The following is a 27893-nucleotide window of genomic DNA, read 5'->3' on the forward strand; positions in this document are numbered from 1 at the left end:
ATTTTGCATAAGATTGTCTTTCTAAATTAGCTTGTAAATTTGGAAATTTTGAATATGGTTTATTACAAATGATGAATTTTGCTTTCAACTTAAAAACATTTTTAATCTTGCTTTTAAAAATACATTTCCAAGTTCTTTTGCAAATTGAGTTACAATTTTGGATTTCTTTTGAGTTGCCTGTGTAATTATTGGGTTATATATAGGACAAAAAACTTCTAATGCAAAATTAGTTTTCTGGAAAGTAAAAATTTGAAGCTATCGGAAGCTCCAGATATATTTGACAATTATGAAAGACCCAGTATTAAAGTTGTTACTCCCTGGAGTATATGATTTGCATATTCTCACCAGGGTTTTGGCTTTCTTATGCTGGCTGGGTTTTTGGTTTCATTGATCAGACCATGCTCTCTAACTCAGATCTCAAAGTGCTGCCTTTGAATAAACTTTGACTTTTATCTGGGATATGATTTGGGCATTGTCATGCATTTGATTTCTTTAGTCAAAACAAGAAGCATGTTTTTAATGCTTTTGCCAATTTACTTTAAATTGTATACTTGATGAATGTCCAAATAACTCTAGAATGTTTTAAAGATGGAGTTACTTTTAAATTAACTGTTACTCTTAAGTTATATACATTATTAATGCATGTACATAGTTATGACATCACTTCCTTTAAAGATTGTAAAGTTTAAAGGATGTTTGTGTTATTTTGGTACAGTAGGCTGTTATTTCTAGTGAGCTGAAATTGCATTGCCCCTGTGTACCTGGTTTCTGTGTTATCTGTAGGTTGCCTTTAGAGGCTAAATTTTTAAAGTATAGTGTTTAGGAAACATTACTAAAATCACCTTTGTACCCTGATTCTGCAGGGGAGAAAAGGAATTGTTTTCAGGTCAAGTAAACTTTGGAATGAGAATCACTTGTGAAACAGGAATGAGCACAAGTTTTAAGTAAACTTTTTTTCCTGTTTCAGAAACAAGTGCTGTAACTTTATTAACTGTATTCTTGTTGAGTGTGTATTTTTGTATCCTTTTGAAGTTAATGTTGAATTTTGATGTGCTTTGTATATCATGATTTTTCGAGATTAAAAATTGACTTTAGAATGTAATTTCAAACAATTTACATTTGTAAATTTGTAAATACAACAGTTTTAATGATGAACATAAAAAGTATGCCACATACTTACCCAAGTTATATCCAGGAGTGGAAACTAGGGGGAAGAGAACGCACATGGAAACAGTGTGCACACTTATGTGTTCTAGGACACGGCTTTTATAAACTCAAAATTAAATGTCTATCCGAAATCGTCTGCCTTTGAGCCATATTTTGATATCCGGAGGTGGGGGTAAAATCTTAACGTTTTCAAGAGCCTCTTACAAGAGCCTCTTAGCCTGGTAAGGTTGGGTATGGTTAGAAAAGGAATATGCAGTGCTTGTGGACTGGAACAGACAGTTTTAAGTGGCAGCCATTTTATGACGCTGATAATACTTAAAAATGGGATTTTTAAGAAAACTGGAAACAAATGAATCGAAATCCTAAATATCAGAACATCCCCTTCCCCACGTTCCCATTGGTACTCTGATGATGAAATAAGGGGCAGCTCGGTAGTTGGCGCAGGGAGCAGCTCTCGGAGGCTCTGGCATCTTGGTGCACGTCCAGCTCAGTCACAAAATGGCTGTTCCTTTGTGCCGCAGCGCTGACAGACATACTGCATTGCACTGTGTACTCGCCAAACAGCAGGAAGTTGCCGTGCGGAGTTCAAAGGCCGGCCGGCGCTGGCGGCGGGTGCTGATTGGCTGTGTTCGCGCCTGGTAACAGCAGGGTCAACGGCGGCGCCGCTGGGCTGGCCCCGCCCTTTGACGTCAGTCGTGGTGGGCGGGAGAACGCGGTGACGCGTGGCCTCGTGCGCCGGTCGGCTGCTTCCTCTCTGGGCTCTGCTGGTGCCGGGGGCGGGGCAGAGGAAGGGAATTTTGCTCGGGACTTTCCGGTGGGCGGCTTCTTTCCGGCCGGATTTTGATCCTTGCTGTCTGTCCTCAGGCCTGGCCTGTAGTGGTCCGCACCACACCCTACAGTGTTTTCCTGAGCCCATTCCTGGAATAGTTGTCCTCTTTTGGAGAAAAGACACTGTAATCGTAAATCTCCAAGTAGTAGTCGGCTAGGTTTTTTTATTCATAGTTTTAGTTTTTTTTCTTTCCTTTTCCTTTTTTAAAAAATATATATTCCGGTGCTTTTTTTCCTCCCGTTTCATTTCCTTGTTCATTGTAAAGAGATTAGTGAATTTTATTTTGTTGCCATTGATTCAAAGCAGTTCAGTGTGAGTGGAATGTTTTTAATTGAAAGGCCTTAACGGGTGTTTAAGCTCTGTGTCATACATGGCTCATAAACCAAGTGAAGAGCATTTGAGCTTGTCCCCGTGCATTTTTACTTGGTATCAAACATTTTCTCAATTGACATTTGAGGAAGAAAAACTCAGGTCAGTATGTGTTTAGTGGTTTGTAAGAATCACAGTGGGGTAGTTAAATGGAAAATGGCCTGGGAACTTTCAGTCGTTCCACATGTACTGTAACACTGCAAGTGTCCGTGCATTAGGAAATACATTACTGTGTAGTGTCAGCATACTGCTAAAGTTTTACTGGCGCTGGCTAGGAGTCAAACTTGGCTTAGGTAGCAGAATTACTTGGTAAGGTCTTGAGAAATACCTTGGCCCTAGTCTCCCTTTAGTTCATTTCTGGTAAACAAACTTATGTTGCTCATTTCCTACCTTGTTTGGAAACTCTTGCAAGAATTTATTTTCAAAAATAGTTTGCCAACTGCAGATCGAAATTACAAGTAATGAATTTAACCTTGAAGGAAAAGCAGAGCTAGTGCATTTCTGTGCTGTTTACTTGCATATTCCTCATTCCAGTACATTTTAGGAATGTTAAGTAATATTCTTAGGAGACACTATTAACAATTCAGTAGAATGTGGTACTTTATATTTTTTAAAGTAGATATAGGCACCGGGTGTGGTGGCAGAGCCCTCATTCAGCGCTTGGGAATCAGTGGCAGAAGCAGGCAACCTCTGAGTTCAAGGCCAGTCTGGTCTGCAAACCACAACAGCCAGGGCTATATACAGTGAGACTGTCTTCAAAAAGAGAGAATGAAGGAATGATATAGTTTTCTTGAGTGTTGTTAGAGATGTTTTCATAGGTGTTTGTGAAAGGAAAAATTCCCTGAATGGGTTTTACAGGTTTCCCTTAATCCTAGTTGTTTAGTGGAATTCTTAGGAAAATAAGGGATTTTAAGATTGTTACACAAAAGAATTACACAGAAAAGTTTGCATGTAATTTAAAAATTATATGCTCATGTTTATTTTGCACAAAATGCTTAACAACCTTAGAGATCTAGATTTTGTAAACTATTTACTGCTTTCCAACGTCTTGAAATGTTTATTAAATAAAAGCAATAAAAATATAATATCTTGATAGCAGAAGGAAGACAGTAATCCCATCTCCCTTTTGTTGTATTGAAATTAAATTATACTAGTAGTAGCTTTTTAGTATTTTTTAAATAGTCTTAAAAGTTTCTGTGTGGGATAGAACTAAGTAGCCAACATTGCATTGTGTTTATGAGAGAATAAACAGTTCTGTGGAAGATATTTTTAGTCCAGGTATATTGCACTGTGTGAGTTAATGTGTATCACAGGTTTAGTGTTTTAGGACCTGGTTATAGTACATGTGGAACCAGTAAACATTTCAAAATATTTTGTTAGGTTTGTTTTTGGATATAGCAGAAAGGCAAGAAACTTTTTTTGGGGGGGGGGAGGGGGCGTCTGTGTATTTTCACTATTTAAAACTTGTACTTTGTACCTTTTTTGTTTTTTTTGGCCTTTTTTTAATGATTATTTCCTTTTGTAGATTAAGTCAGTGGGAGTTGGGAGTTGTGGTTCAGTTGGTAGTGTGCTTGCCTGGCATGCAAGAGGCCCTGGGTTTGTTTCCTAGTTTCATAAACTGGATGTGACATACCCGAAATCTGTTTATTTGGGATATGGATGTTGGAGAATAAGGAGTTCAAGGTTATCCTCAGCTGTGGAAAGTTTGAGGCCAGTCTTGGCTATTACCTGAGATTATGCTCCAAATTAGGATAAAAAGGATGGAGTTAATTGAGGGAGGTGTGTAAACAATATTTGATAAGTTTCATTAAATTATCGCCAGGAAGAATGGATAGATAATTGTATTTGAACTTCGTATGACATTCAGATTTCATAATTTAGTGTTCAGCCCAGCTGTCTAAATTTGTACCTCGTAGCTGCTGAGATCACCAGGGATATCCACACTCCTACCGTTTCTCACATAAAACTTAGTATAGTGAATTTGTCCCTAACAAGAAAATTGTGACTGCTAATAAGTCATTTTTTGCTGGTTATGGGCTGATTTAGTTTTGCCTATTTGAGGAGTGTTACTTTAACAAAGAAACTGTTTAACAGCCCCCCTCCCATTACCCAAGAGTTACTTCTTTTCAAAGAAACAAAAACAACCTTGTAAGTTTGCTTATCTTAGGTGATTGTCGTGGTCACGAAGCTTAGTCACGTAGCTTAGTATTACCTCACGCATTCCAGCATGATTGGGCAGCCTCTCCTGTGTTGCCAATTATTACTTGTTTTAGAACATTAAGGTTATTGAGAAAATGCCTGAATAAAACTAATTTGACCCAAATCATCAAATACCTAGGGGCTGTTTTCCTTTTAAGTCAGTAATTTAGCACGGTGGTTACTTTGTTTATATGTCTATTGTGACCTTTGCTCCCTAATCTATTTGTGCTTTGGTTGATTAGGTGACTTTGGGGCCTGAGACTTTTCTGAAAAGCTCTTATTCTGGAAACATTTGAGCCCAAATTAGGACATGAGGGTCAAGGTGTTTCTGAAATAAATGATAATGAGCATAGAAGCTGCCATTCATGTTCTGTTTCCTGAAATGCTTAGTTTGAGTACTTCATTTATGGGTTTGCTTATGGATCACCTAGTTTTGGTGTTTCAAATGTCTTCCTGACTCTATATTTATATTTATAATAATAATTATAATCATCATCATCGTCATCATTATTAGGTTTTTTGAAACAGGGTTTCTTTGTGTAGCTTTGACTGTCCTGGAACTGGGTGCAGACCAGGCTGGCCTCAAACTCAGAGATCCTCCTGCCTCTGCCTTCCTAGTGCTGGGAGTAAGGGCGTGGGCCATGACCACCTGGTTCCTATATCGTATTTTTAAAAAGGCTTTGGATTCTCTTGTAGTTTGGGGAAAATAGGTCTCCCCCCCTTTTAGATTTAAGTGTATGTATGAGTGTGTGCCTGTATGAATGTATGTATGTGTACTATGTGTGTGTGCCTGGTAACCCTTGGAGGCCCGAAGAGAATGTTGTATCCCCTGGTACTGGAGTTACTAACAGTTGTGAAATGCTCTGTGGGTGCTGGGAACCACAGACTTGCATCCTCTGCAAGAGTAGCCAGTTCTCTTACAGGCTGAGCCATCTCTCCATTCTCACCCCATTAAGAAGCTGGGTAAAGAAAGGGACAGCTAGGCCTGATTTTACGGTTTAGTTCTCAGTCATGTAGTGTACGTAAGGGTGTCCATTCAGCTTTTACTGTAATACCGAAAGCTTCCAATTTAGGTTATTTTCAGGCATGAGATTTTCTCATCTTAACAATGTGGACCATGTTGATCATTGGGTTGTGAGGATTAAGTATTAGAATGCCAATCTAGGTCCTTAGCAAGGAGGCTAGCACACTGAATGTACCCAAGGAATGTAAGCTACTAGCAATACTGTACTGTTACTGCTCGGTTTATCCTTGTCTCTCCTCACCCTTCAGCCCTGCAGTTCTAAGTGTGTTCTGATGAGCTGGGTTCTTCCTAAGGGCCCTGGTGGTTGTCTGGCTTACCAAGAGTCATTTTAGGCAAATTAGAGGAGAGATTTTCGAGAATGAACTCAGGAGGCAAGTCCCCTTTAACCTAAAATCTTAGGAGGTGCATTTTATAGTTAAAGCTCAGTTTTTTTTTTTTTTTTTTCTTCCCCTCCTCCAAGGAGCCAGCCTCTGGGAGCTGATTGTTCTTCCTGTTGTATGAGTCACAGCCCTGCTCTTGGCAGTAATTGCATTCCTTTCTCCACCCTCTGATGGTAATTGCTGCCTCTTTTACTTAACTCTTGGCCCCCTTTTGCTCCTTCAGCTGTTGAAGTAGGAGAGTGACTAGGGAGTGCTCTGGTAGTAGTTGTAGCCCATCTAGCTGGCTGAGTTAGCCTTTCCTCAAGGGTCTTCACCTTAGTCCTACACATTTGCCTGCCTATGTCTGATGTGTACCTGTTTCATTGGAACTGTAGTGCCAACACTTGGATGCTTTGATTTCTTTCTCTCCACTTCCTTTCAGTGTGGTTTTTGGGTTAGATGAGTGTTTGTTTCTGGCTCGAACATTGGAGGTCTTTTAAAATATCTGAGTCCAGCTCTGCCTTCCAGGTTTGCTTTGTAAAAGCCCTCCATGTGGTTCTGATTTATCATCTGTGTTTTCCTGTTTGCAGAGCCTCCACGCGGTCCAGATCTAACAGTGGTTCACATTTTGTTCCTGCTTTCTTTAGTAACAACCGATTGCCCGTCATATCTCTTTTGTTGATAATTGCAGGCACTGTTTTAGTTTGGAGTTCAGGAAGTAAAAGATGGATCAGGTTCTGGGAAAAGGAGTTGAGGTTTGGTGGGGAGGAAGTGTTTCTGTGCAGAGCATTCTGCAGCCCCAGGCATTCTTGTCAAATGTGCAGTGAGGGGCTTTTCTGTACAGAAGCTGAGCTCCTTCTGTGTCTCAGTTTGCTGTAAGTTCTGGTGGTCTCTTCCCTTAGTGTAGTCCATACTCACACTCTTCAAATCGATCCAGAAGTTTGTTTGGATGCTAATCTCTTTAAGTTTACTTAGTTCTCAAACCTTAGAAAGAATTACTTCATTGCAATGCGTTCATACTCCATTCTGACTACCCTGCCCTCTGTAGCTTATAGAGGTAAGTCCCTAGACAGATTATACAGGGGTGGAGCTGTGTGTGCTGTTACTTAGGCTGTCACCCACCTGACAGTTGTAAAATGCACCAGCATTTTAAAAATGGATGAAAAACTTTAGGGAATCTCATTTATATAGTCTTTCTTTTTTGAAACAAGGTCTCACTTTGTAGCTCTGGCTGTCTTATAACTCACTGTGTAGACCAGGCTGACCTTTGAACTCAGTCTGCCTTGCCTCTGCCTCTAGTGCTGCTGGGATTAAAGGCATGTGTCACCATACTTGGCCCTTCTCCCCCCACATCTTCCCTTCTTTTTGATTTTTGAGGAGTCTTCATTCTCTGTAGCCCTGGCTGTCCTGGAATGCTGTAGATCAGGGTGGCCTCAGCTCAGATCCACCTGCCTTTGGCCCCAGAGTACTGGCATTAAAGACATGTACCACTGAGCCCTGAACAGCCTCGTGTTTGTAATCTTTGTAGTCTGATAGGTATCAAGCCTGTAGATGAAATGATTGTGAGAGACTGTTTAAAAGAAAATAATGAGAAGGCTCAGTAAGAGCCTCCATTTATTGTGCCTGCTATGAACCCAGCCTTGTTCATGAAGAGGTATGATTAGCATCCTTGTTTGTGAAAGATGAGAAAATTGAAGTATAAGGGAATGAGTGGTGGGATTGTGACTCAGTTTTGGTAGCTGGCTCTTGGATGGCTTAAGCTTGCCATGAATGGTTGCTGTCCCCATTGTCGATTCAGAGAAAGCTGTAGTAAAACATCTTGGATCATCCTCTTCTGCTTCTCCTAAAGCTTTTACATTCATTCATTCATTCATTCATTGTGTGGTGTACATGTACATTGTGTTCATGTACACAGTGAGGCCAGAAGAGGACGTCATTGGGTGGCCTCTATCACTGTCTGCCCTATTCCTTTGAGATATAGGGTCTCACTAAATCTGGAGCTAGGCTAGCAAGTTCCAGTGGTCCTTCTCTCTATGTCTCAGCACTGCATTTTCAGGCCACACTTGCCTTTTAAAAAAAAGCCAGTCTCACTATATAGTTCTGGAAGCCTTGGAACTATGAAGACCAGGTTTTCTTTGACTTTTCAGAGATCTGCCTGTTTCTGCCTCTTGAGTCCTAGGATTAAGGCATGCACAGTTGCTAACTTTTTAAATGTAATTATTTTTATATATTTGTATTTTATTTGTATGAATGTTTTCTATATGTATGTTTGTGCACTTCATGTGTTCCTCCTGCCCTTGGAGACCAGGAAAGGGTTTGGATCCCTTTGGAACTGGAGTTATAGACATGAGCTGCCATGTGGTTGCTGGGAATTGAATCTGGGTCCTCAGGAAGAACAGGTGCTCTTTAGCAGTGGGCCCTCTCCAGCCTACACTTGTGGTTTTAAGAGGGTTCTCGGGATTTGAATTCTGGTCTTCATGTTCGCAAAGCAAGTGCTCCTACTGCTTCTTCCCAGCCCACCCTTCTCACATCATTTATTTATTTATTTTTGGTTTTTCGAGGAGATGGTTTCTCTGTGTAACAGCCCTGGCTATCCTGGAACTCATTTTGTAGACCAGGCTAGCCACAAACTGAGAGATCCACCTGCCTCTGCTCCCCCATCTCCCCCAATGCTGGGATTAAAGGCATGTGCCACCACTTCCCAGCTAGCCTTTTACATTTTAAAGAAACAAAAAACCTCAAGAGTACTGTATATTGTGGATGTGATCTTCCAAAGGCTAGTATTTTACATTAAAACTTCATGTAGCCATTGAAGTGGTTTCCTTGGAATCCTGAAAGGGTAGGGTAGATGGGGAGGTCATGGAAACCTTAGAACTTGCTCTTTTGTCCTTTGGCTTTTATTCACACATGCACTTTGGGTTAATCTAGAATGCATGAAAATTTGTGCTTGTGATCTCCCTCTCCTGTATCCTAAGTTGAATTTCTGTGCATATTTTGCTTGAGAATTAGCTGGATAATGAGAACAAGTGTCATAACCAAGTGGATTTATAGATTGTGTAGCAGGTTAGGGGAAGGGAAAGCTTCTCTTGAGGTGGTTGTCTTGTAGATGGTCCTAGATCAGGTGGATGGTTAGAATCTCAGGGATTAGTGTGTCCCCTGTTCACATTCAGATACAGGTTTCTTGACATTCATGAGGTCAGTATATGGCTGCTAAGGTGAAAGTTGGGACTGATGACCAAACTTCTGTAGTATTCATTCCTTTTCTCTTTAACAAAAGTTTGCCCTTTAGTTTAGCTTTATGTTGACATTTAACTCTAGAAATATTCTTGCTAAGAATTAATCACCTGGGTTGCTTGTTAATATCCAGACGTCTTGCTGGAAGTGTGAAGATAGGGTGCTTTAGGGATTATATCCAGGGGTCTATTTATTGAACAGTAGACTCAGGTGGCTGCAGGTTTTATAGTTTGGGCAGCAGGGGAGGGTTGTGTGACAGGTGAACAGAGAGCTCTACAGTTTGGATCCCTGTTCTTTTTCTCCTTTTGGTTATTATTATCATTATTTTTTTGCAGGCGGTTTTGCCCAGGTTGGACTGGTATTTGAGTCAGTTTAGCCCTGGCCTCCTGAGTGATGGTGTTATGGCTGTGTGAACTCCCAACACCTGTGTTTTTGCTTCTTTTTTATCTGTAGAAGTCTGTGCAGGAGCTTCTGAGCTTTTTCGTCTTTTAAAACAATAGGTGGTAATCCTGTGCTTCTGAAGCAGGGTTACAGACAGTGGCAGCTTTCACCCTTGACATTGTGTGGCCCCCATCCCCAGTTTCATCTTTTTGGATGTATTTTTGGTTATTCCCAGGTGCTGAGGTACTATTGACATCTAGTGCATGGAAGTGAGGGATGCCAGACAGTCCGCGAACACAGGCACTCCCCTCAATAGTCCAGTTCCGCCCTGTCAAAGGTATCATCCCAGTGTGGGAAGCGTGCGGAACTATAAACGCGGTGGCCTTCTCTGAGTGAACGTTGGTGATTGCTAAAGTGAGGCCCCTCACCTTGGTTTTTTAGCTAGCCCCAAGGACTCTTGAGGACATGGGCATATGTTTCACATTTATAATTGGGATGGTAACTAGGGCTTTTAATCTCCTTTGAACTTTGCAGTTTCGTCAACACCATCTACTTTATAAAAGTCTATAAAAGTTATAGTCTGTAAGTTAGCTAATAAGAAAATAGAAGCCTTGGAGGTTTGAAGGGAACTCCTGGCCAAACTAGTTCTTTATTCTTAGTGTTCAGAATGTAAACGTCCCCTTTGATGGTTGGTTAGAACCTTGTTCATGAATTCAGGGAGGTGTCCCTTGTAGCTTCTCTTCAGCTGGGTGGTTGGTCTTGTTTTTTTTTTTTTTTTTTTTTTTTAACCTGAGTGGAAAGCTTTCTTTTTGTCTTAGTATATAACTGTTGCCAGATCCTAATTAGCTATGTATATGATTCTCCATGTAGAACATATCCAGCCTCTTTGATGCCATTCACACCCCTATCTGCTGGAGGCCAATTTTGTGGTACTTGGTAAACCATTTAAGATGATGAGAATGCTAATTGATTATTGGGGAACAGCAGTAGCATGAGAAAGCTTAAGGTGACTTCTGCCTAGTCCCAGATGAGAATTTCAGAAACAGCTAGTTACATGGTTTTCTGTTTCAATTCTGGGTATCCTTGCTGCCCTAGCCTCAGTACTAGCTAGGCTTCTAGGCCTAAACCACCAGATCTGTTACTCTCACCCGTATGGGGTATTGAACCTAGAGGGCCTTATGAATGCTGGGATGCCCTCTGCCATTGAGCTATAAACTGCAGACCACTGGCTGCCTTAATTTGAGAACACAGTTGGGATTTAGCTTTGCTATTCCATGATTGTAAGTGCCATTTTGAAGAGTTTTCTTTCAAGTGAAAATGAAATGACAGTTTTTAACAGAAATTTGAAGATCTGGTTGGGTTTTATTAGGAATTGAGGCTAGCAGCATTCCATCAGTAAGTAGGAAGGTGTGGAGGAGCAGTTTTAGGAAGCAGTCTTTTAAAGCAGAAAACAAAAAGCAGGGCAGTTCTGGTTACTTGAGGTTGTAAAATAGAGAGAATTTGATTGTGCCAATGTAAATTGCCCTGAAGGTAAGGGAGACAATTTACAAGTTTAGCGTGAGTGACTCCATTTTGGTTGACTGGTGTAGTAGCCCAGTCCAAATCCTTGGCCTTTCATAGATTAACAGTGAGATAGATGTCAGTGGAAGTGGGAGCAGACACATGCAGTTTCTCTGCCGCCACTACCTTGAAAAATGTTTTTCAGTTAAAGCGAGACTCATTGCTTCACCACAGAAAAGAATTTCATTTCAGGTTGATAGATATAAAATAGAGGTTTGCTATATTGGCCCAGTATATATTTTTAATGTACAATTTAAGCACAGCTGTTAATAAAGGGGCACTGAGGGCAGTAAATTGTGAGTTTGGGTTCCTCAAGGGAGTTGAAATTAAGGTTTTTGTAGCCATAAATACTGATTTTGGTGGCTTCTGGAGTTATGTCTTGAAGGCCTGCTAAAGAAACTTAAATTCTTTGACAGTTTCATGCATGCACATAGGGGATTCAGTTGTTTTCACCTTCCACTGGCCTTTTACTTCCCCCTTTCTCTTCTGCTGAAATCCTCTTCTGAGGGATCTTTTCTTTTTTGGGAAGTAAGATGGTGGGGGTAGTTTCTGATTTGCGTTGGGTGGGATTACATATGATAAAGTGGAAGGAAGCCTAGCGCACTGGGGTTGCAGAGGAAGTTAAGATGCTGCTGTAAAATGGACGTGGTGATGCACGCCTTTAATCCCAGCACTTGGGAGGCAGAGGCGGGCGAATGAATCTCTGTGAGTTCGAAGCCACCCTGGTCTACAGAGCAAGTTCCAAGACAGCCAGGGCTGTTACCCAGAGGAACTCTGTCTCAACAAAACAAAACAAAACAAAACAAAACAAAACAAAACAAAAAACAAAACAAAACAAAACAAAACAAAACGATGTTGCTGTAAACAGCCTGGCATAGTGGTGCACACATTTAGTCCCAGCAGAGGCAGTTAGATTTTTTTGAGTTCAAGGCCAGCCTGGTCTACTTACAGAGTTGCAGGACAGACAGACAGCCAGGACTGTGTTGAGAAACCCTGTGTCAAAAACAAAAACAAGGTGCGTGGGAATGGGAAGGGCTTTAATTTATAGTCTTGTTGGAGATTGGAGAAAATAAAATGTCAGAATTCAGTAAAGCAGTGAAGCTCATATAGGCAGATTTGCTTTCACAGTAGTGTTAGCTGGGTTGGAATTCCTGACCCGACATAAGGGGAGAGGCCTTAACCAGATTTCTCCTTAATTATTCCTGTCAAGCTTGGCTAAGAAAGAGTCTACGGTGTCATTGTTAAGGAAACTTCCAGAAGAACTGAATCCTAGGAAGGGATCAGTTATATGGTAAAAAGAAACCTTCCTGACTATAGTGCTATGCTTTTAGCTCCAGCACTTGGGGATCTCTGAGTTCTAGTTTGGTCTACAAGTTTCAGGCTAGCCAGAGCTTCATAGTGAGACCCTGTCTCAAAAACAAAATAAACCTTTGAAAATTATGAAGAAACGAGAGGCTGAAAGAGTAAGTTTTGTAAGAGAGTTAAGACATAGCTACACTCCCATCACACCCTTTTACTGCTGTCACTTTTTTTTTTTTTTTTTTTTTTTGGCTTTTCAAGACAGGGTTTCTCTGTGTAGTTGTGGTGCCTGTCCTGGATCTCACTCTGTAGCCCAGGCTGGCCTCGAACCCCCAGAGATCCTCCTGGCTCTGCCTCCCGAATGCTGGGGTTAAAGGCACTGGCTTACTGCTGTCACTTTTGTGCTCACTTGGCATAAAAAGTATTTGTAGTTTGTATAGTTTTGTTTTAAAATTTATAGTTTTGAAATTTGTCACTTGTATTTACAGATATATTTAAGACCCAATCCTGTTCAGATTAGTATGAATAGTATGGATACTTCACATCTTGTGAATTGCATAGATATTTAGATTTCTTTTTTTCTTCTAGCATGAAATAATTTTGTGTTTGGCTGTTGTCCAACTTTGATTTATCTAGGTAACATCCTTACATACTGATTTGCAGGATTCATATGTGATTTTTTGGGGGTGGGGTGTGGTTTGTTTTTTTCCGAGACAGGGTTTCTCAGTGTAACGGCTCTGGCTGTTCTGGATCTCACTCTGTAGACCAGGCTGGCCTCGACTTCACAGAGATCTGCCTGGCTCTGCCTCCCGAGTGCTGGGATTAATTAAAGGCCTGTGCCAATACCTCCCTGCTTGTTATATCTTATTAAGTTTATTGGCCATTTCAGTTTCTTTTTTGTGGTTGTGTGTTTGTTGTTTTTGCTGAATTTCCTACTGGATTTTTGAATTGCCAGAATTCATATGTTGTATATTTTTTGTTAATGTATACATTCAACTTTGTTTTCCTAATTTACTTGGCTTAGCCATGTTAATACTATAACATTCAGAATCTGAAGACTTGAACTTAGAAGCATAAAAGATCTTAAAAACAAAGCTTAAGCCGGGCGTTGGTGTTGCACGCCTTTAATTCCAGCACTCGGGGAGGCAGAGCCAGGCGAATCTCTGTGAGTTTGAGGCCAGCCTGGTCTACAGAGTGAGTTCCAGGAAAGATTCAAAGCTACACAGAGAAACCCTATCTTGAAAAAAAAAAAAAAAAAAAAAAACCCAAAGCAAAAAACCAAAAGCAAAACAAAGCTTAAGAGTTGTTATATATTCTTTGTCAGTGAGAACTCTGAAGTATCTTTCCCTTTCCATTTCCTTTAAGACACTTATCTAGCCACGGCCTAGAAAGAGTGGTAATATGGCAGCTTGGTTGATTTGATAATGTGTTTGACTGAAAAAATGTGTATAATGCAAGGTCAGCAATACCACACAGGAGTAGATAGTGCAGATTCTGTAATTCAGACATCCTTTAACACATTAGGATTCTGTCTTTATAGGATTAATGTAAGGATTAGGCTTTTTGCATATTTTTGACACTTTAAATGTCTATAATGCAAACTTTGTGTGGATACCACTTTGTGCAGTTTCAGTATAGACTTACCTTGCGGTCTTTCAGGTTTTGCATTTACCAGCAGTAACCAAGAAGTTCTGTCCAGTAGTCAGTACTTCAGCCATTTTGTAAGTTAGGAAAATAAACACCAATGTGCTGAAATGGAGGCTCTTAGAGAACCCAAGGCTTTCTCTTTTAAGTGGACTGTTGTTGTGCTGTCCTCTTGTGGCCATTTTGAAAATGGCACTTTAAGAAATGGAAATGACTGTTAGTTTCCAAGTCCAGTTTTAAGAAAGATCGATCCATTTCATAAAAACCTTAGTAAAGGTGTTGTCTTTTTCTCTTCTCTCTCTTGGATTTTGACACATAGCAGTTTTTCTTTTGCTCAGTTGAAAAGTATGAAATTTGTTTGCAATTAAAGTTTGAATAATTTTCAAATATTTTTTTTTTTTTTTTTTTTGGTTTTTCGAGACCGGGTTTCCCTGTGTAGCTTTGCGCCTTTCCTGGGACTCACTTGGTAGTCCAGGCTGGCCTTGAACTCACAGAGATCCGCCTGGCTCTGCCTCCCAAGTGCTGGGATTAAAGGCTTGCGCCACCACCGCCCGGCCAAATAATTTTTTTTTAATGAGGCTGTAGTAGATAATTCCTATGAACTTTAAGTTTCAACTGCTTTATTGACTATTAAACTTCGAAAAACAGACAATCCTACTCATTAGTGGGAGTTTTTATTTAAGTATTGTCACCTATGAGCTGAATTGGGGGCGCTCTCTCTCTCTCTCTCTCTCTCTCTCTCTCTCTTTCTCTCTCTCTCTCTTCCTCCCTCCCTCCCTCTCTCTCTCTCTCTCTCTCTCTCTCTCTCTCTCTCTCTCTCTCTCTCCCCGTGTGTGTGTGTGTGTGTGTGTGTGTGTGTGTGTGTGTGTGTGTGTGTGTGATATGTAGGAAGGATCCAGGCTGCCTCCTGTCTTCAGCTTCCCAAGGGCTGGCAGTAAAGCAGGCAGCACCATACCAGACTGACCTTTTTCTTTAGAGTCTTGGGGGATTTCTTTGGATTGTGGGAAAGCTATGGTGTAGTCCTGAAGTACTCAGTATTCCAGGTATTAGGAAATGTGTTATTTCAGCTGTTGGTTCTCTGAGTAGTACAGGTTAAAACAAGTTTGGTTTATTTTTCAACAGTAAGGAACTTTTTTTCTTGTCTTCCTAATCCCAGCAGTAGAGGCAGGTGCATCTCTGAGTTCAAGATAATTTCTGTCTCAAACAACAATCAAAAGAAAAAAAAAAAAAAGAACTTTCCTAAGGTTTTTATGGAAAGCATTCCTCCTCCTCCTGGAATATGTTAAGTCTTGCATCTAACTTGCCTGTTCCAAATAAAGTTCCCTTTCTCTGTTTTATATAGTCCATGCTTACCTTGATTTCATGATGACAGGCCTGTGTCCTTATACTTAGGCAAAAATAATTATTTTTATTGATTTTGGAGTCTGTTTTACTGTGTAGTCCTGGTTATCCTGAAGGTTGCCTTTTAGACCAGGCTGGCCTGGAACTCAGAGCTCTCCACATGCTCTGTCTGCTGAGTACTGGAATTATAACTGTGAGCTACCACTGCCTGGTCAAAAATAAATTTTAAATTGCTTAGTCTTATACTGACTGATTCACATATGTGTTTATTTTGGTTAGTGAACCAGTTTATACATTAAAAATATTTAAGAATTCTAAACAGCTGTGAGCTCACCACTAAAGCCCGAAGAATGCCCGTGTCTTACCTCCTTACACCTGTTTCCCTCGCCTCCACAGGGGACTATAGCTTTTTTCCTAAGGTTTGATTTTTGTCGTGTTTTATTTTTTATTTAACAAGCATAAGCTGATCTGTGAAATCTACCAGACTTCTCCTTCCTACAGAATCAACCACTGAACAAATTTGTAGATTGACATTTACATACATATATGTGTGCTAATGAGAATGTGGGTGTTTTTGTGATAATTGTATGCAGTGTTACATTCCTAATGGTTACTTGTACATAAATAGAAACACAGCTGTCTTAGAAGAAGGTATATTCAAGAATATTTATGGCTTTACTGGTTAGAGTGAGCAATGGCAAAAGAACCTAAATATTCTGCTTAGAGATAAAGATATACAGAAATGAATCACAGCTATTTATAGCTTATTAAGAGAACAATTTGAAAATAACCCAAGTAAACATTGAAATCCAGCTTCATTGTGTGGCATTTCACAGAGAACTGTCTTTCTGACATGGCATTGACATTCTGTTAAGTCTCCTGTGATTCTTGCTGTTTCCTGGGTCTTTAAATAGGTAGTTAACATTGGCATATTTCTTTTCTCAGAGAATAAGTAATGTTGACTACTGTGCTGTTCTGACAATTTTGGTTGTGATGATGGTCATGTGACTCCACCCATAGTTCTTGTCTGGAGTTCTGCTGGGAAACGAAGGCAGGTACATTGTATTATTCTAGCTAAGTCAGTAATCTGCAATATACCAGGCACAAGGAACATTGAGAAGATGGCCTTAGCTTTCAAGCCTGTTTTGACAAGTGACCACATTATTTTTATAAGATGGGACAAATGGAGACAGGGTAATGTAAGTGTCAAGTAAATAGCTGGACTTTACCCAATCTTATATTTATCAGTATTGATAGGTGTTGTGGGACCAAGCCTCAGATTTATGCATGAATAGGCAAGTACTGTACCACTGAGCCATTCCCCCAACCCAACTGCTGGGGCTTTGGATTCAGTTTCCTAGGGGCAGGAGTCATGGTGAAAAGTGAGAGGTAGCAAAGGTTGGAAGTTGAAGCTGATACCAAGGTAGGGCTGCCAGTTTTTACTTTCATGGTAGTAATTGCAGTGATAGGTCAGCATTTGGAAGTGCCTAATAGGTTGAACATGGTACTTGAGAGAGCAAAGCATGCTTTCCTACAGAAGATGATACCCAAGCTCTCAAAGTTACTTGGTTTGCTGCATAAGCACTGTGTACTGCGTTGGAGGTGAATGGTACTGGGATTTATGCCATGCTTTTACAAGTGTTACATGGAGAAAATGTGGATGAGGGAAGGAATGATGAAGAGATGAGCAGGGAGTTGGAGAGAGGGCCCAGCAATTAAGAGGGCTTACTGGTTTGTAGACAACCTTAGCTTCAGTTCCCTGCAACTACATGGTAGCTGACAACTGTCTGTAACTCCAGTTCTGGGTTATCTGATATCTGATACCTTCTTCTGGCCTATGGTACATAGACAAACATGGAAACAAAACACTGATACAAAAAAAACCAAACAAACAAAAAACAAGTAAATCTTAGAGACAGACGTGGGAATCATACAGACATAAGCATGGGGGCAGTCGTCAGAGGCTAGGGTAAAAAGACCAGGCTGGGGTGTCTGGGCTGTAAGGGGCAGACCTTTGTAAGCACTCAGCTGCCTAGCTTCCAGATTCTTTCTTGCTTCCATTTCAGGGAGAATGTCCCTTCTGAATCTCTAAGTTATAAGGAAATTTTGCCGCTAGTTCTACATCTCTTTGTGCAAATGGTGACTCTGAGTACTTAGTGCTCTGAGTTTTGTGGTACCTACTTCCTGGCTGGGAGAACTTCACGTTAGGGAGTCTGAGGCAGGGTGTGTGAGGCTCAGATTCCTACTTTCCGGGTAAGGGAAGCGTTTGTGCTGAAGTATTGCTGCTTTCATAGCTGCTGTGTAACGCTCACGACTCTGGAGGTGGGTAGGACAGGTTAAACAGTGGTACAGCTAGGGGCCTGGAGGGACGGCTCTGCAGTTAAGAGTGTGAGCTGGTCTTTCAGAGGACTCTGTCCAGTTGATTCTCATGACTCCTCACAACAGCTGTAACTCCAGTCCAGGGGATCCAACTGCTTCTGCGGGTACTGCACACACACAGACACACATGCAGGCAGAATACTGATACACGTACAGTTAAATGAAAAAAATATACAACTAGAGATGGGATAGGTATAGATTTCCAAAGGAAGAGAGAGGCTGAGTTTCTTAAAGTCTCTTGTCTTTTCATAGGATTGTTCTGGAGAATAAATATGTATAAAGTACTTAGCATAATGCCTGACACTGAGGTGATCAGGTTTGTATTTCTTCCACCTTTTCTTCTTAGAGACAAGTTTTTCCATTTTGTCGTCTTGTCTTGACTTGAAGGCCTCTACTGTAATGTACTTTTTGTAGATTTGGATCAATTCAAGTTTTCAGTAATTTATTTTCTTTCTTTTTCTCATATTTTGGCAGGAGAACATGTATTCCAGGGTGGCCTCCAACTTGTTTTTAATTTAATTTAATTAATTTATTTATTTTTAAATTTTTCGAGATAGGGTTTCTCTGTGTAGCTTTGCACCTTTCCTGGATCTTGCTCTGTAGACCAGGCTGGCCTCGAACTCACAAAGACCCACCTGGCTCTGCCTCCCAAGTGCTGGAATTAAAGGTGTGCGCCACCACCGCCCGGTTCTAACTTGTTTTAGTAGCAGAGGCTGCCTTTTAATTTCTAGGTCTTCTGAGTGTGCACCACTACACCTGGTATGTATGTATGTATGTATGTATGTATGTATGTATGTGTATGTCTATGTGTGTGTGTGTGTGTGTATATGCTGAAGCCTAGGGCCCCCTGCTGCCCACCTGCAGTCCTCTTTTTTCCTCTGTAGTCTTTTGTTAAGTTGTGTGACCTCAGTTCTAGTTTGGAAGTATGCAATGGTGGTAAATAGGAAACTTCATCTCAAGCTTCGTGCTCCTGTGTCTCCCTCTTAACCTAAAGTTTCTGTTTTGTGGCATTCACCATTGTTACCGCCTCAAGATTGTTCTTATCTGCGGGACTGGTGGTGGGATTATCATTACAATCATTGCTTTGGAGCAGGACCTGTGGACTATAGGTGATGTATATAGCTCCCTACCCCCTGTCTAACTCCTGTTGTTGAGAACCACTAATTGGATAATTGAATTCTTCCTTTGGGGTTGGGTTTGTTTTTGTCATTTATGAAATTATTAATATTTCTGTTTTGAAGGGGACATTGGTACTTAGATGTGATTTAGTAGACAGATTATAGTGTTTCAGTGGGATCTTAGAGAGTTCCTTAAATACCCATTGGAATGAAGGGGCCTGTGTTCACTGGAATGTGTGAAAATGTAAATCACCTGGTATACGTATGGTGTCAAAAACTACGAAGGTGAAGGTTGAAAATGATAGGAAAGCATTATTTGCAGCACAAGAATAAAAATGAATTTGAAGATGGGGATGCTAAATTGCTGAAATTATGGTCTGAAGACATTACCAGGGGATTTAAAAACCAATTTATGTGGCAGTTGTTAAATGTTTCTAAGGCTTTCTCTCTCTGCCTTTCTCTCTATTAAGTCATTCGGCCTCTGAAGAAGCTTCGGGTTCAGACTCTGGCAGTCAGTCGGAAAGTGAACAGGGCAGTGATCCCGGAAGTGGACATGGCAGCGAGTCCAATAGCAGTTCTGAATCTTCTGAGAGTCAGTCAGAATCTGAGAGTGAATCAGCAGGTTCCAAATCACAGCCAGTCCTTCCAGAAGCCAAAGAGAAGCCTGCCTCTAAGAAGGAACGGATAGCTGATGTGAAGAAGGTATCTCCTGGGCTATATATTGCAAGTTTGTTCCTATCCAGGACCAACCAGTAGAATGTGCTTCCAAAGAAGATTGATTAGTATGTCTTTGTGTTTGTCTGTTTCTGGAGATAGGGTCTCATGTACCTTGGGCTAGCCAGGAACTTGGTTGCAATACAGCCAAGACTGGTTTTTGCACTCCTGATCCTCCTGTGTCTGTCTCCCAAGTGCTGAGAGGTGTGCCCCATTTTGCCTGGCCAGTCCTTCCCTCTCCACACAACCCTTTTTTTCAGACAGGGTCTTACAGTATAGCCTGGTGTGGTCTGGAACTCAAGATGCTCCTCCTTTAACCCCGTGTGCTGGGACTACAGCACTTAATAAAATTAAATTTTATGCTGTCATCTTTTAAACTTAAGCTATAATCTAAGATTAAATTTATATTCTGCATACTAGTTTTCATATTACAAATGATAGTAAATTGTAGGTGGTAGTGAAAATTTTCAGACAATTTGAAGTTAAAAGAACCATTTGGAGCTCTTCAGACAGACTTGAGTTGAACAGTTATTTCAGTTCTCAGCAAAGTTGCTGTGTAATGGTATTTGACTTTTAGGGGCCAGCGGATGGCAAGGGGTAGAAAAATGTATTAGATTTATTTTATTTATTTATTTATTTTTGAGATAGGCTCTCTATATATCCCTGACTGGCATGGAACTCTTAGTCCAGATGTCTCAAACTCACAGAAGCACCCTGCTTCTGCCTTCTGAGTACTGTGATTAAATTCGTGTGCCATGATGCCAGGCTCTTTTCCCCCCCCTTTTTTTGTGACAGGTTCTTACTGTGTAGCCCTGGCTGTCCTGGAACTCACTGTGTAAGCCAGGCTGGCCCTGAACTCACAGAGATAAACCTACAATTAAAGGCATGCACTTCAACCTGCCCCTGCTCCTGACTTTTTTTTTTAAATGGTTTATTTTTATTCATGGGTATATGTGTGCTAGTCCTTGAAGAGGCCAGAGAGGGTGTCCATCTACTGGAGCTGGACTTACAGGCAGTTGTATGCCACCAATCCTGGCTTGAGAAAGCATTACTGAGATTGGATTTGTATCTTCAGTTTCCACCAGAAGAATACATATATGCATACATGCATACACACACAAACATACATAAGATTTCAAGATGTAATTACATCTTTAGAAATATTAAGATAATTTTTTTATGGTTAAGGCGATCAGTACTAAAAACGTAAAAATGTATAATTCCAATTAGCTGGACCTTGTAGAGGAATTACCATGAGTGAGAAATTCCAAAAAGACTACTTTGTATATCTATCCTCTTTACATGCTAGCTTCCCCCATCTTTCCCTAACAGGAGGAAAGTTTTATTACCCATGTAGGGGGCACTCAATAGCGAGTGAGTTCACATGTCAGCTCTTTTTGGGAAGAGCAGAATTAGGTGGCCTCTATGGGACAAATAATACAAGCTGCTTTGGGGTGTAAGTAGTACAGTATGACTTGGAGCACAGTTGCAGCATTGGAGCCAGTATGCCTAGGCAAGTCTGAGAGAGGGGAGACTGGTTGGTGAAGTCATATTAGCCTGCCTGATCCATCTCAGCTAAAAAAGACGCCATAACATTCTCTGCGCAGTCAGACAAATCATTTCTCTCAGAGGTCCGTACAGGAATAGGTGTGGGTGTGGGCAGGAAGCCTAGAGGACACATCTCTCTTCTTCTTTCTCTATCAGGTGGGTCCAGTGTGTTGTGCATTTACCTGCCTCTCCCACTTGTATTTCCTCCCACTTGATCACTCCTAACTCTGGTTGGGCCTTTTGTCCTTTAAGATTGGGATAATTCTAAAGCCATTATTAGGGAATTTGACGATATTGAATCATACAATTGGATTGGATTCTAGTTCTAATATGCCTATTCCTGGGCCATTTTACTTGTTTGCTTTTCAGTTTATTCCTTGTTTTTTAGCTTACTGTATCTTTTTTTTTTTTTTTTTTTTTTTTTTTTGGTCAGTGGTTAATATTGTCCTCCTTTGCTTAGTGTCTTTTTTTTGTTTTTGTTTAATCTTTGATCAGTTTTGGCTTTTTAAGGGCAGTTCTCTACCCCCCCCTCCCTCCGTTAGGATCTCAGCATGCAATCCTGGCTGTCCTGCAACTCACTGTGTAGACCAGGCTGGCCTTGAAAGTACAGTGGTCTGCCTTTCTCTGTCTCCTAAGTACTGGGATTTAAGGCATGCACCACCATGCCTGGCTTAGACATGTGAAGTTTATTTGTCATATTAAAACTTTTAAGACAAAGAAACACAATGGGACTTGTTTCCAATGCTGTCCTAGACTTAGAAATGCTGTGTTGGGGACATGGTGTCATGTGTCATCCCCCCCACCCCCCATATCTAGATACTTTGTGGTTGATTTTCCATTACAGTTTCAGGGTAAAATAGCCATGTAGCAGAGAATGTTTACGTCCAGTTCCCTAGGGAAAACATACTTAAGTGCAAACATTTTACTGGCCTCAGACAGTAGCTCCTTGTCCTTTGCATACACTCTGCCTCGAATTTCCGAATGCTTTCATGACATTGGCTGCTGCTTTTGGTTTTTTTTCCCCCTCCCCTTGGATTTTTTTGAGACAGAGTTTCTCTGTGTAGCTTTGGAGCCTGTCTTGGAATTCACTTTGTAGACCAGGCTGGCCTTGAACTCACAGAGATCTGCCTCTGCCTCTGCCTCCTGAGTGCTGGGATTAAAGGCGAGCACCACCACCGCCTGGCTGATGCTTCTGTTTTTAATAAAACCCTTATTCCTAACTTTGGTTTTCTAACATCTGTTCCCCATGTTTAACCATGACTAAACATCTTCACGCCAGTGTCCCACAGTCCATTCAGATTCCTTTTGCTTTTCTGTGATTTCATGTAAAAAGAACAGTTTACTTAGAGAGTGGAAAAACAAAACACCTCAGCCAGTCCCTCCTTGAAGGTTACCTTTTCAAATTGCTTAAAATTGTTAGCAGGAGTCTGAAAGGCAGACGGCTCATTACTGCTAGTGAAGTAAAGTAGGTGTGCTAGGGAGAAAGTCGTGGTTCTCTTCTCGAGAACTGGTAGCTGGATACGCTGCCTTGTTTGATTAGATTCTGCAGGGCTCTTGTGCTTGGTTTTTGTTTGTTGTTTCTAATTAAAACTGCAAGCATCAGGAAATTTAAAATTCCTCAGAAGTTTGTATTTTGTTGAAGGAATCAGATGGTTTAGTTTAGTAACAGTAAGCAGTGCTCAACAGTTTTAATGGCATGAAGGCATGGTTAAACTTTTTTTAAATGCCTGTTCCTTTGAAAGTATACCGCTTAGCTTTCTCTCAAAACTAGCAAAACAACCCTTTGGGTAGTTAGTTACATGATTTTGTTTGATTTGAAATAAGTGTTCTAATACTGATAATAGCAATGGAGTTAAGGAAATAATTCATGCACAGTTCTAATACTGATAATTGTAATATAGTTAAAGAAATGATTCATGTGCAGTCTATTAATTTTGCAGATGTGGGAAGAATATCCTGATGTTTATGGGGTTAGGCGGTCAAATCGAAGCAGACAAGAACCATCACGATTTAATATTAAGGAAGAGGTAAGAAAAAATGATTTGAGGGGATGAGTTTTGGTTCCCTATCTTACCTCATCTTCTGTGACTGGTGTATATTACTATTAAAAGACAGCTTCCGGTGTGGCAGTTAAAAGTGATCTAATGGGGCTTTCTATGAACAGATGGTGGGGCAAGAAGTTAGTAAACACTTACCAACACATACTAGTTAATGCTTCATTCCAGGATGGTATGGTGTCAGTTAATTAAAAGTTCAGTTTCTAAGAATGTATGATGGTGGCCAGTTTACTTTAGACACCTACTATCCTAATAGTTTGTTAAGTGCTGAACAAATGGAATGTGGAAATGATTTTGGATTTATTCCAGAGAGAGGAAAGAGGAGTGTTTCATGTCTTTGTTTTTCTTCATTTATGTAAGTTCCATTTTCTATCTCAATTGTAGTGTGAGATAGAAAACTAGTTCTTAAAATAGTCATTTTCTGGTCTAATTATGAGAGATGGAGTACCTTTTTTTCAGTGATGGGGCCAGAGTCTTGGTCCTTGAGCATTTGTAGCAAGCACCCTGTCACTCACTACATCCGTCTCCAGTGCCTAGACTGGTGCTTTTTTAAAGCCGGTAGTGTTTGGGTTCCCACATGCGTAGAGTGGACTTGTTTCATGTTTCTTAGGTTGTGCCATTGGTTTGCAGAGTAGCTTCTGAAGGGACACTCTTGTCTCAGTGCACTGTCCCTTTCTGCCGGTTTTTCAGCTGTGTGACATTCTCCAGTGGAAGTTCTGTATTGATAGGCAAGTGTGGAGAGTTAGGTCTGGGCTTCAGTAAATGCCCTCTGACAGTCAAGTTCATGCCCGCACCTGCATGTGTCTGCTGATTGAGTTCTGAGTGACTTCTGAGTTGGCGTGCCTGTGCTTCCCCTTCCCGCAGTGTCCAGTCACATCTGTATGCCCTTCCTGTTTCATTCATCAGTATATCCTTAGTAGGACCCAAACTAACAGCGTCAGGGGAGTGCCATTTTGTTTGTTTGAGGGAAGAAGCTGTTTCAGTGGCTGTGACTGTAATCCTTTGGCCTAGCGCTGTTAGCTCTTCATTCACGATTACAGATGCTCGTCAATCAAGTCTAAAGTGAATACATCAGCAGGCGGTGCCTTTACTCACTAAATGTGGTATTTTCCTATGTTGTTTTACACCTGCAGCATCCTGTATGGTTATTGCTAACACATGTGGCTTTTACAATTCATATTTAGAATTCTGTTCCTCAACCCTACTAGGCAAGGCGAATTTTAAGTGCTGAGTTCACATGTGGCTGATGGCTCACTCACCGTGTTGGACATTATAGGTATAGAATGTTTACCTGTAGAAAGGTGTATTTGATGTTGCTGCTCTGGATGTCTGAGCTAAATGTAGGTTTGAGAAAGAAAGTGACATTGGTTTTCAAAGCAGAAGAAGAGTGGGCTCCACCTAGCAAGTGCTTAGGTTTCATTCTGTCTAAAATCTCACTGTGAACTAAAGTCTGTAATCATTTTCCCCCTCATACACTGAAGGCAAGTAGCGGGTCTGAGAGCGGGAGTCCAAAAAGAAGAGGCCAGAGGCAGCTGAAAAAACAGTAAGTCTTTCATGGGGGAGATGACGTCATCTGCTAGTTGTGAACATGTCTGCATTTCTAGGACAATCTTTTTGTTCTGTCTGTCTCAGGTCTCTTGGTTTGGGTTACTGCCCTGCCAGGATCCTCATTTTAACATGGAAGCATTCCATATAAGCTCTAGCTTCTTATGTGGGATAGCCCAGTTAGCTCAGTTAATTTTTTCTTGAAAGTAAACATAAATAGCAAAGTAGACATTGGCATTCTTGTTAAGTAAGGACCAGATTTAAATTGGCCACTTCTCATGTTGACATAAGGTTTATATTGTTGGGCACTTATTTTGTTATGAAATGTGTACTGTTTCAGTATAATTCTAAGATTATAACTTATAGACCAGAAGATTTTAATTCTTGAGCTTTGAGTTAAAATATTTTATAACGGACTATACTCTGTTCATTATTGTTATTTTTGTTTTTGCCAGCATTAGAGATTGAACGTAGGGCCTCACACATGCTATAGGCAAGCACTCTCCCGTTGAGCTAAACCCTTAGTTTTATGCTCATTAATTTTGGAAATTAATTTTTTCCTTACAATTAAATTTAAAAAAAACATTTTTTTTGTATGTGTATGTATATATGTGAGTGTGCATGTAGAGGTCAGAGAACAGCTTGTGGGAGTCTCGTGTGGGTTTGGGGAATGGAAGGCAGGTTGTCATGCTTGGAACTGAGTGACTTTATCTGCTCAACCATCACACTGGCCTTGTTTATTTTCACACAGGGACTCAAGTGCCCTAGTTTGGCCTTTGTCTTATGTAGCTGAGGATGACCATGACCTCTTGATTTTCAAATCCTGGAATTACAGGTGTATACCACCATGCATAGCTTTTTAAAAAAATATATATAATATCTAATATTTAATATATTTTTTAATTTAAAAACATTTTTTAAGACAGAATCTCTTTTTTGCCTGGAGCATATAGCTTGCCTAGAGCTCACTATATAGACCAGGCTGACCTTGAACTGTGCCAGATCTTCCTAACTTCTGCTTCCCTAGTGTTGGGGTTACAGGCGTGTGCCACCAACCCTAGCTTCAGGATAGCTATTTTTATTTTTAAATTTTATTATTTTTGAGACAAGGTCTTGTTTTATTGTCCAATCTAGCCTCAAACTTAGAGTGATCGACTTGCTTCAGTCTCCTGGTGATGAGATTAAAGGAATGTGACACTTCCTGACTCTTCAGTATTGGCTTTAGTTTTTTGAGACAAGGATCTCCTGCCTTCACTTTCCAAGTGCCAGGATTGCAAGAGAGTCCCCCTTTATCTAGCTATTCATTATTTTTAGTTAAAAATTCTGTGTAGTCAAAAAATTGTAAGATTTTTAAATAACAGCCCCTCCAGTTTCCGTGGTGTACTATCCCTTTAACTGTGTGAATTCTGTAGATCCTTTTTTGAAAAATGTGGATGTCCAAAACTTTGTACACCAACTCAGGTATATTTTCCACTAAGGTCTCCAGTTACATGTACTCTAATTACTAGGCAAATTTGAATTTCTTAAATTCATTTCCTCATTCTGCCTGCCTAGCAGTGGATAGAAGTGGTTACATTAAATGTACGTTTTAAAGAACTTTGTAGGGCAGTAGTTAATATTGTCTTGCCTGAATACACCCCATTTTCATTATGTTTGAGTTGGAGACAGCAGGCTCTAAGCAGGGACGTCTTAGAAGGTTTTCCTTGCACTTCAGTCTCATGAGCTGCTTTGGAGACTCTTCGTTTTTTTTTTTTTTTTCCTTCTGGTATAATGGCCTTGTGGGGATGGATGTTTTCTGAAGTGTCCTTCCTGACCACATTATGGGAAGGCATCATACTTTGCTAATGCCTGGCAACCCAGATCTAATAACAAGTGTAATGGGATCTGCTGTGTGGGGATGTGAAATTCAGAATTGAGAGACTCACCCAGAGGGAATAACATCTTGAATTAGTACAATAACATACTCTTTAGAAACTGCAAATTGGTATCCATGCATTCTTTCTTTTTTTTCTTTTTTTGAGATGGGTACCTCAGATTTTTAAAAAAGCTGAGGGAATAAAATGTAGTGCAAATGTCCAATCTAGGCAATGTTGTATAGGGTCTCTGCAGATTCTCTGCCCAGTAGTGTTTATGAAGGTGGTGTATTGGTTTCTCTCTTTCCAGCCAAATGTTAAAATATTTTATAAATTATAATTATAAAATTATAAATCATGCAGGTTTGTGCAAGAGAGAGAGAGAGAGAGAGAGAGAGAGAGAGAGATCGAGAGATCGGGATCTAGTTACTTATTTTCAGAGTGTTTTGAGTTAGGAATCTGTCACAGACTTATGCCAAAATGGAACTGAATCATTATTAGTCTTAGATTGGAATTGTTGGTGAAAGTATTCTGTCTTGGGGACATATGCTATCTGGAAGTTATTTTCTTCTTTTCTTGATGTATCTTTTAAGAATGGTACTTAGCCATGTTCAGTATAGGCCCTTTGTGTTTAAAAGTGGATTTTGCTCCATGCCTGCTTAGATTGGATTCATCTGTCTATCTTCCACAGCCTCTCTAATAATGAAAGTTAATGTTCCCAGCTGATTAGTATTCAGGCTGCTTGTTTGTTTATATTACTTTGGAGTCTCCTTAGCTAAATTTTGGTAGTTTTTTCCACAATCCCTCAAACTTGGAGAAAAATTCTGTTTGTGCCTTACGATAGATTAAAATGCAAGTTTCTTTTGAAGCAAAATAGTTTTTAGTCAAGTTCTTGCCTCTCTTTATCTCTTAAATTTATTTATTTTATGTGTACTGGTATTTTACCTGCAAGTAAATATATGCACCCTTGTATACCTACTGTCCTTAGAGTTCATAAAAGAGTGTGTGCCTCCCCTGGAACTGGAGTTAGGGATGGCTGTGGACCACCATGTATGTGGGTGCTAGGAACCAAACTTGGGTCCTCTGGAAGAGCTCAGGTCTTCTTAACTGCTGAGCTAGTCCAAGTTCTTGCCTCTCAAGACTCCTCTCTACTGTAGTGGAACTAACTTCCAGTTTAAGGGTGACTGGGGAGTCTCCGTTAAAAAGTCCCTTTTAAGTTGGCTTTCCACACAAAAATAGCAGTTTTACTTGTTCAAGAGTTGTATGTGCGTGG

The 27893-nt window shown here is 40.4% G+C and overlaps 1 protein-coding gene across 2 annotated transcripts in view; it reads left to right on the plus strand.

Moving 5' to 3' along the window:
• Chd2 (chromodomain helicase DNA binding protein 2) overlaps nt 1-27893 on the plus strand; it is a 116844-nt gene that overhangs the window by 2145 nt on the left and 86806 nt on the right. The window contains exons 1-4 of one of the 2 annotated variants that reach the window (XM_059272979.1): nt 1988-2467; nt 19374-19605; nt 23106-23192; nt 24704-24765. In XM_059272979.1, the coding sequence (XP_059128962.1) occupies nt 2367-2467; nt 19374-19605; nt 23106-23192; nt 24704-24765 (482 nt within the window). In that variant the 5' untranslated portion in view covers nt 1988-2366. Of the gene's footprint in view, nt 1-1987; nt 2468-19373; nt 19606-23105; nt 23193-24703; nt 24766-27893 lie in introns of those variants that run through there. The other variant, XM_059272984.1, reaches the window with a different exon arrangement.

Source organism: Peromyscus eremicus, chromosome 1 (assembly GCF_949786415.1).
Source record: "Peromyscus eremicus chromosome 1, PerEre_H2_v1, whole genome shotgun sequence".
Lineage (NCBI taxonomy): Eukaryota > Metazoa > Chordata > Mammalia > Rodentia > Cricetidae > Peromyscus > Peromyscus eremicus.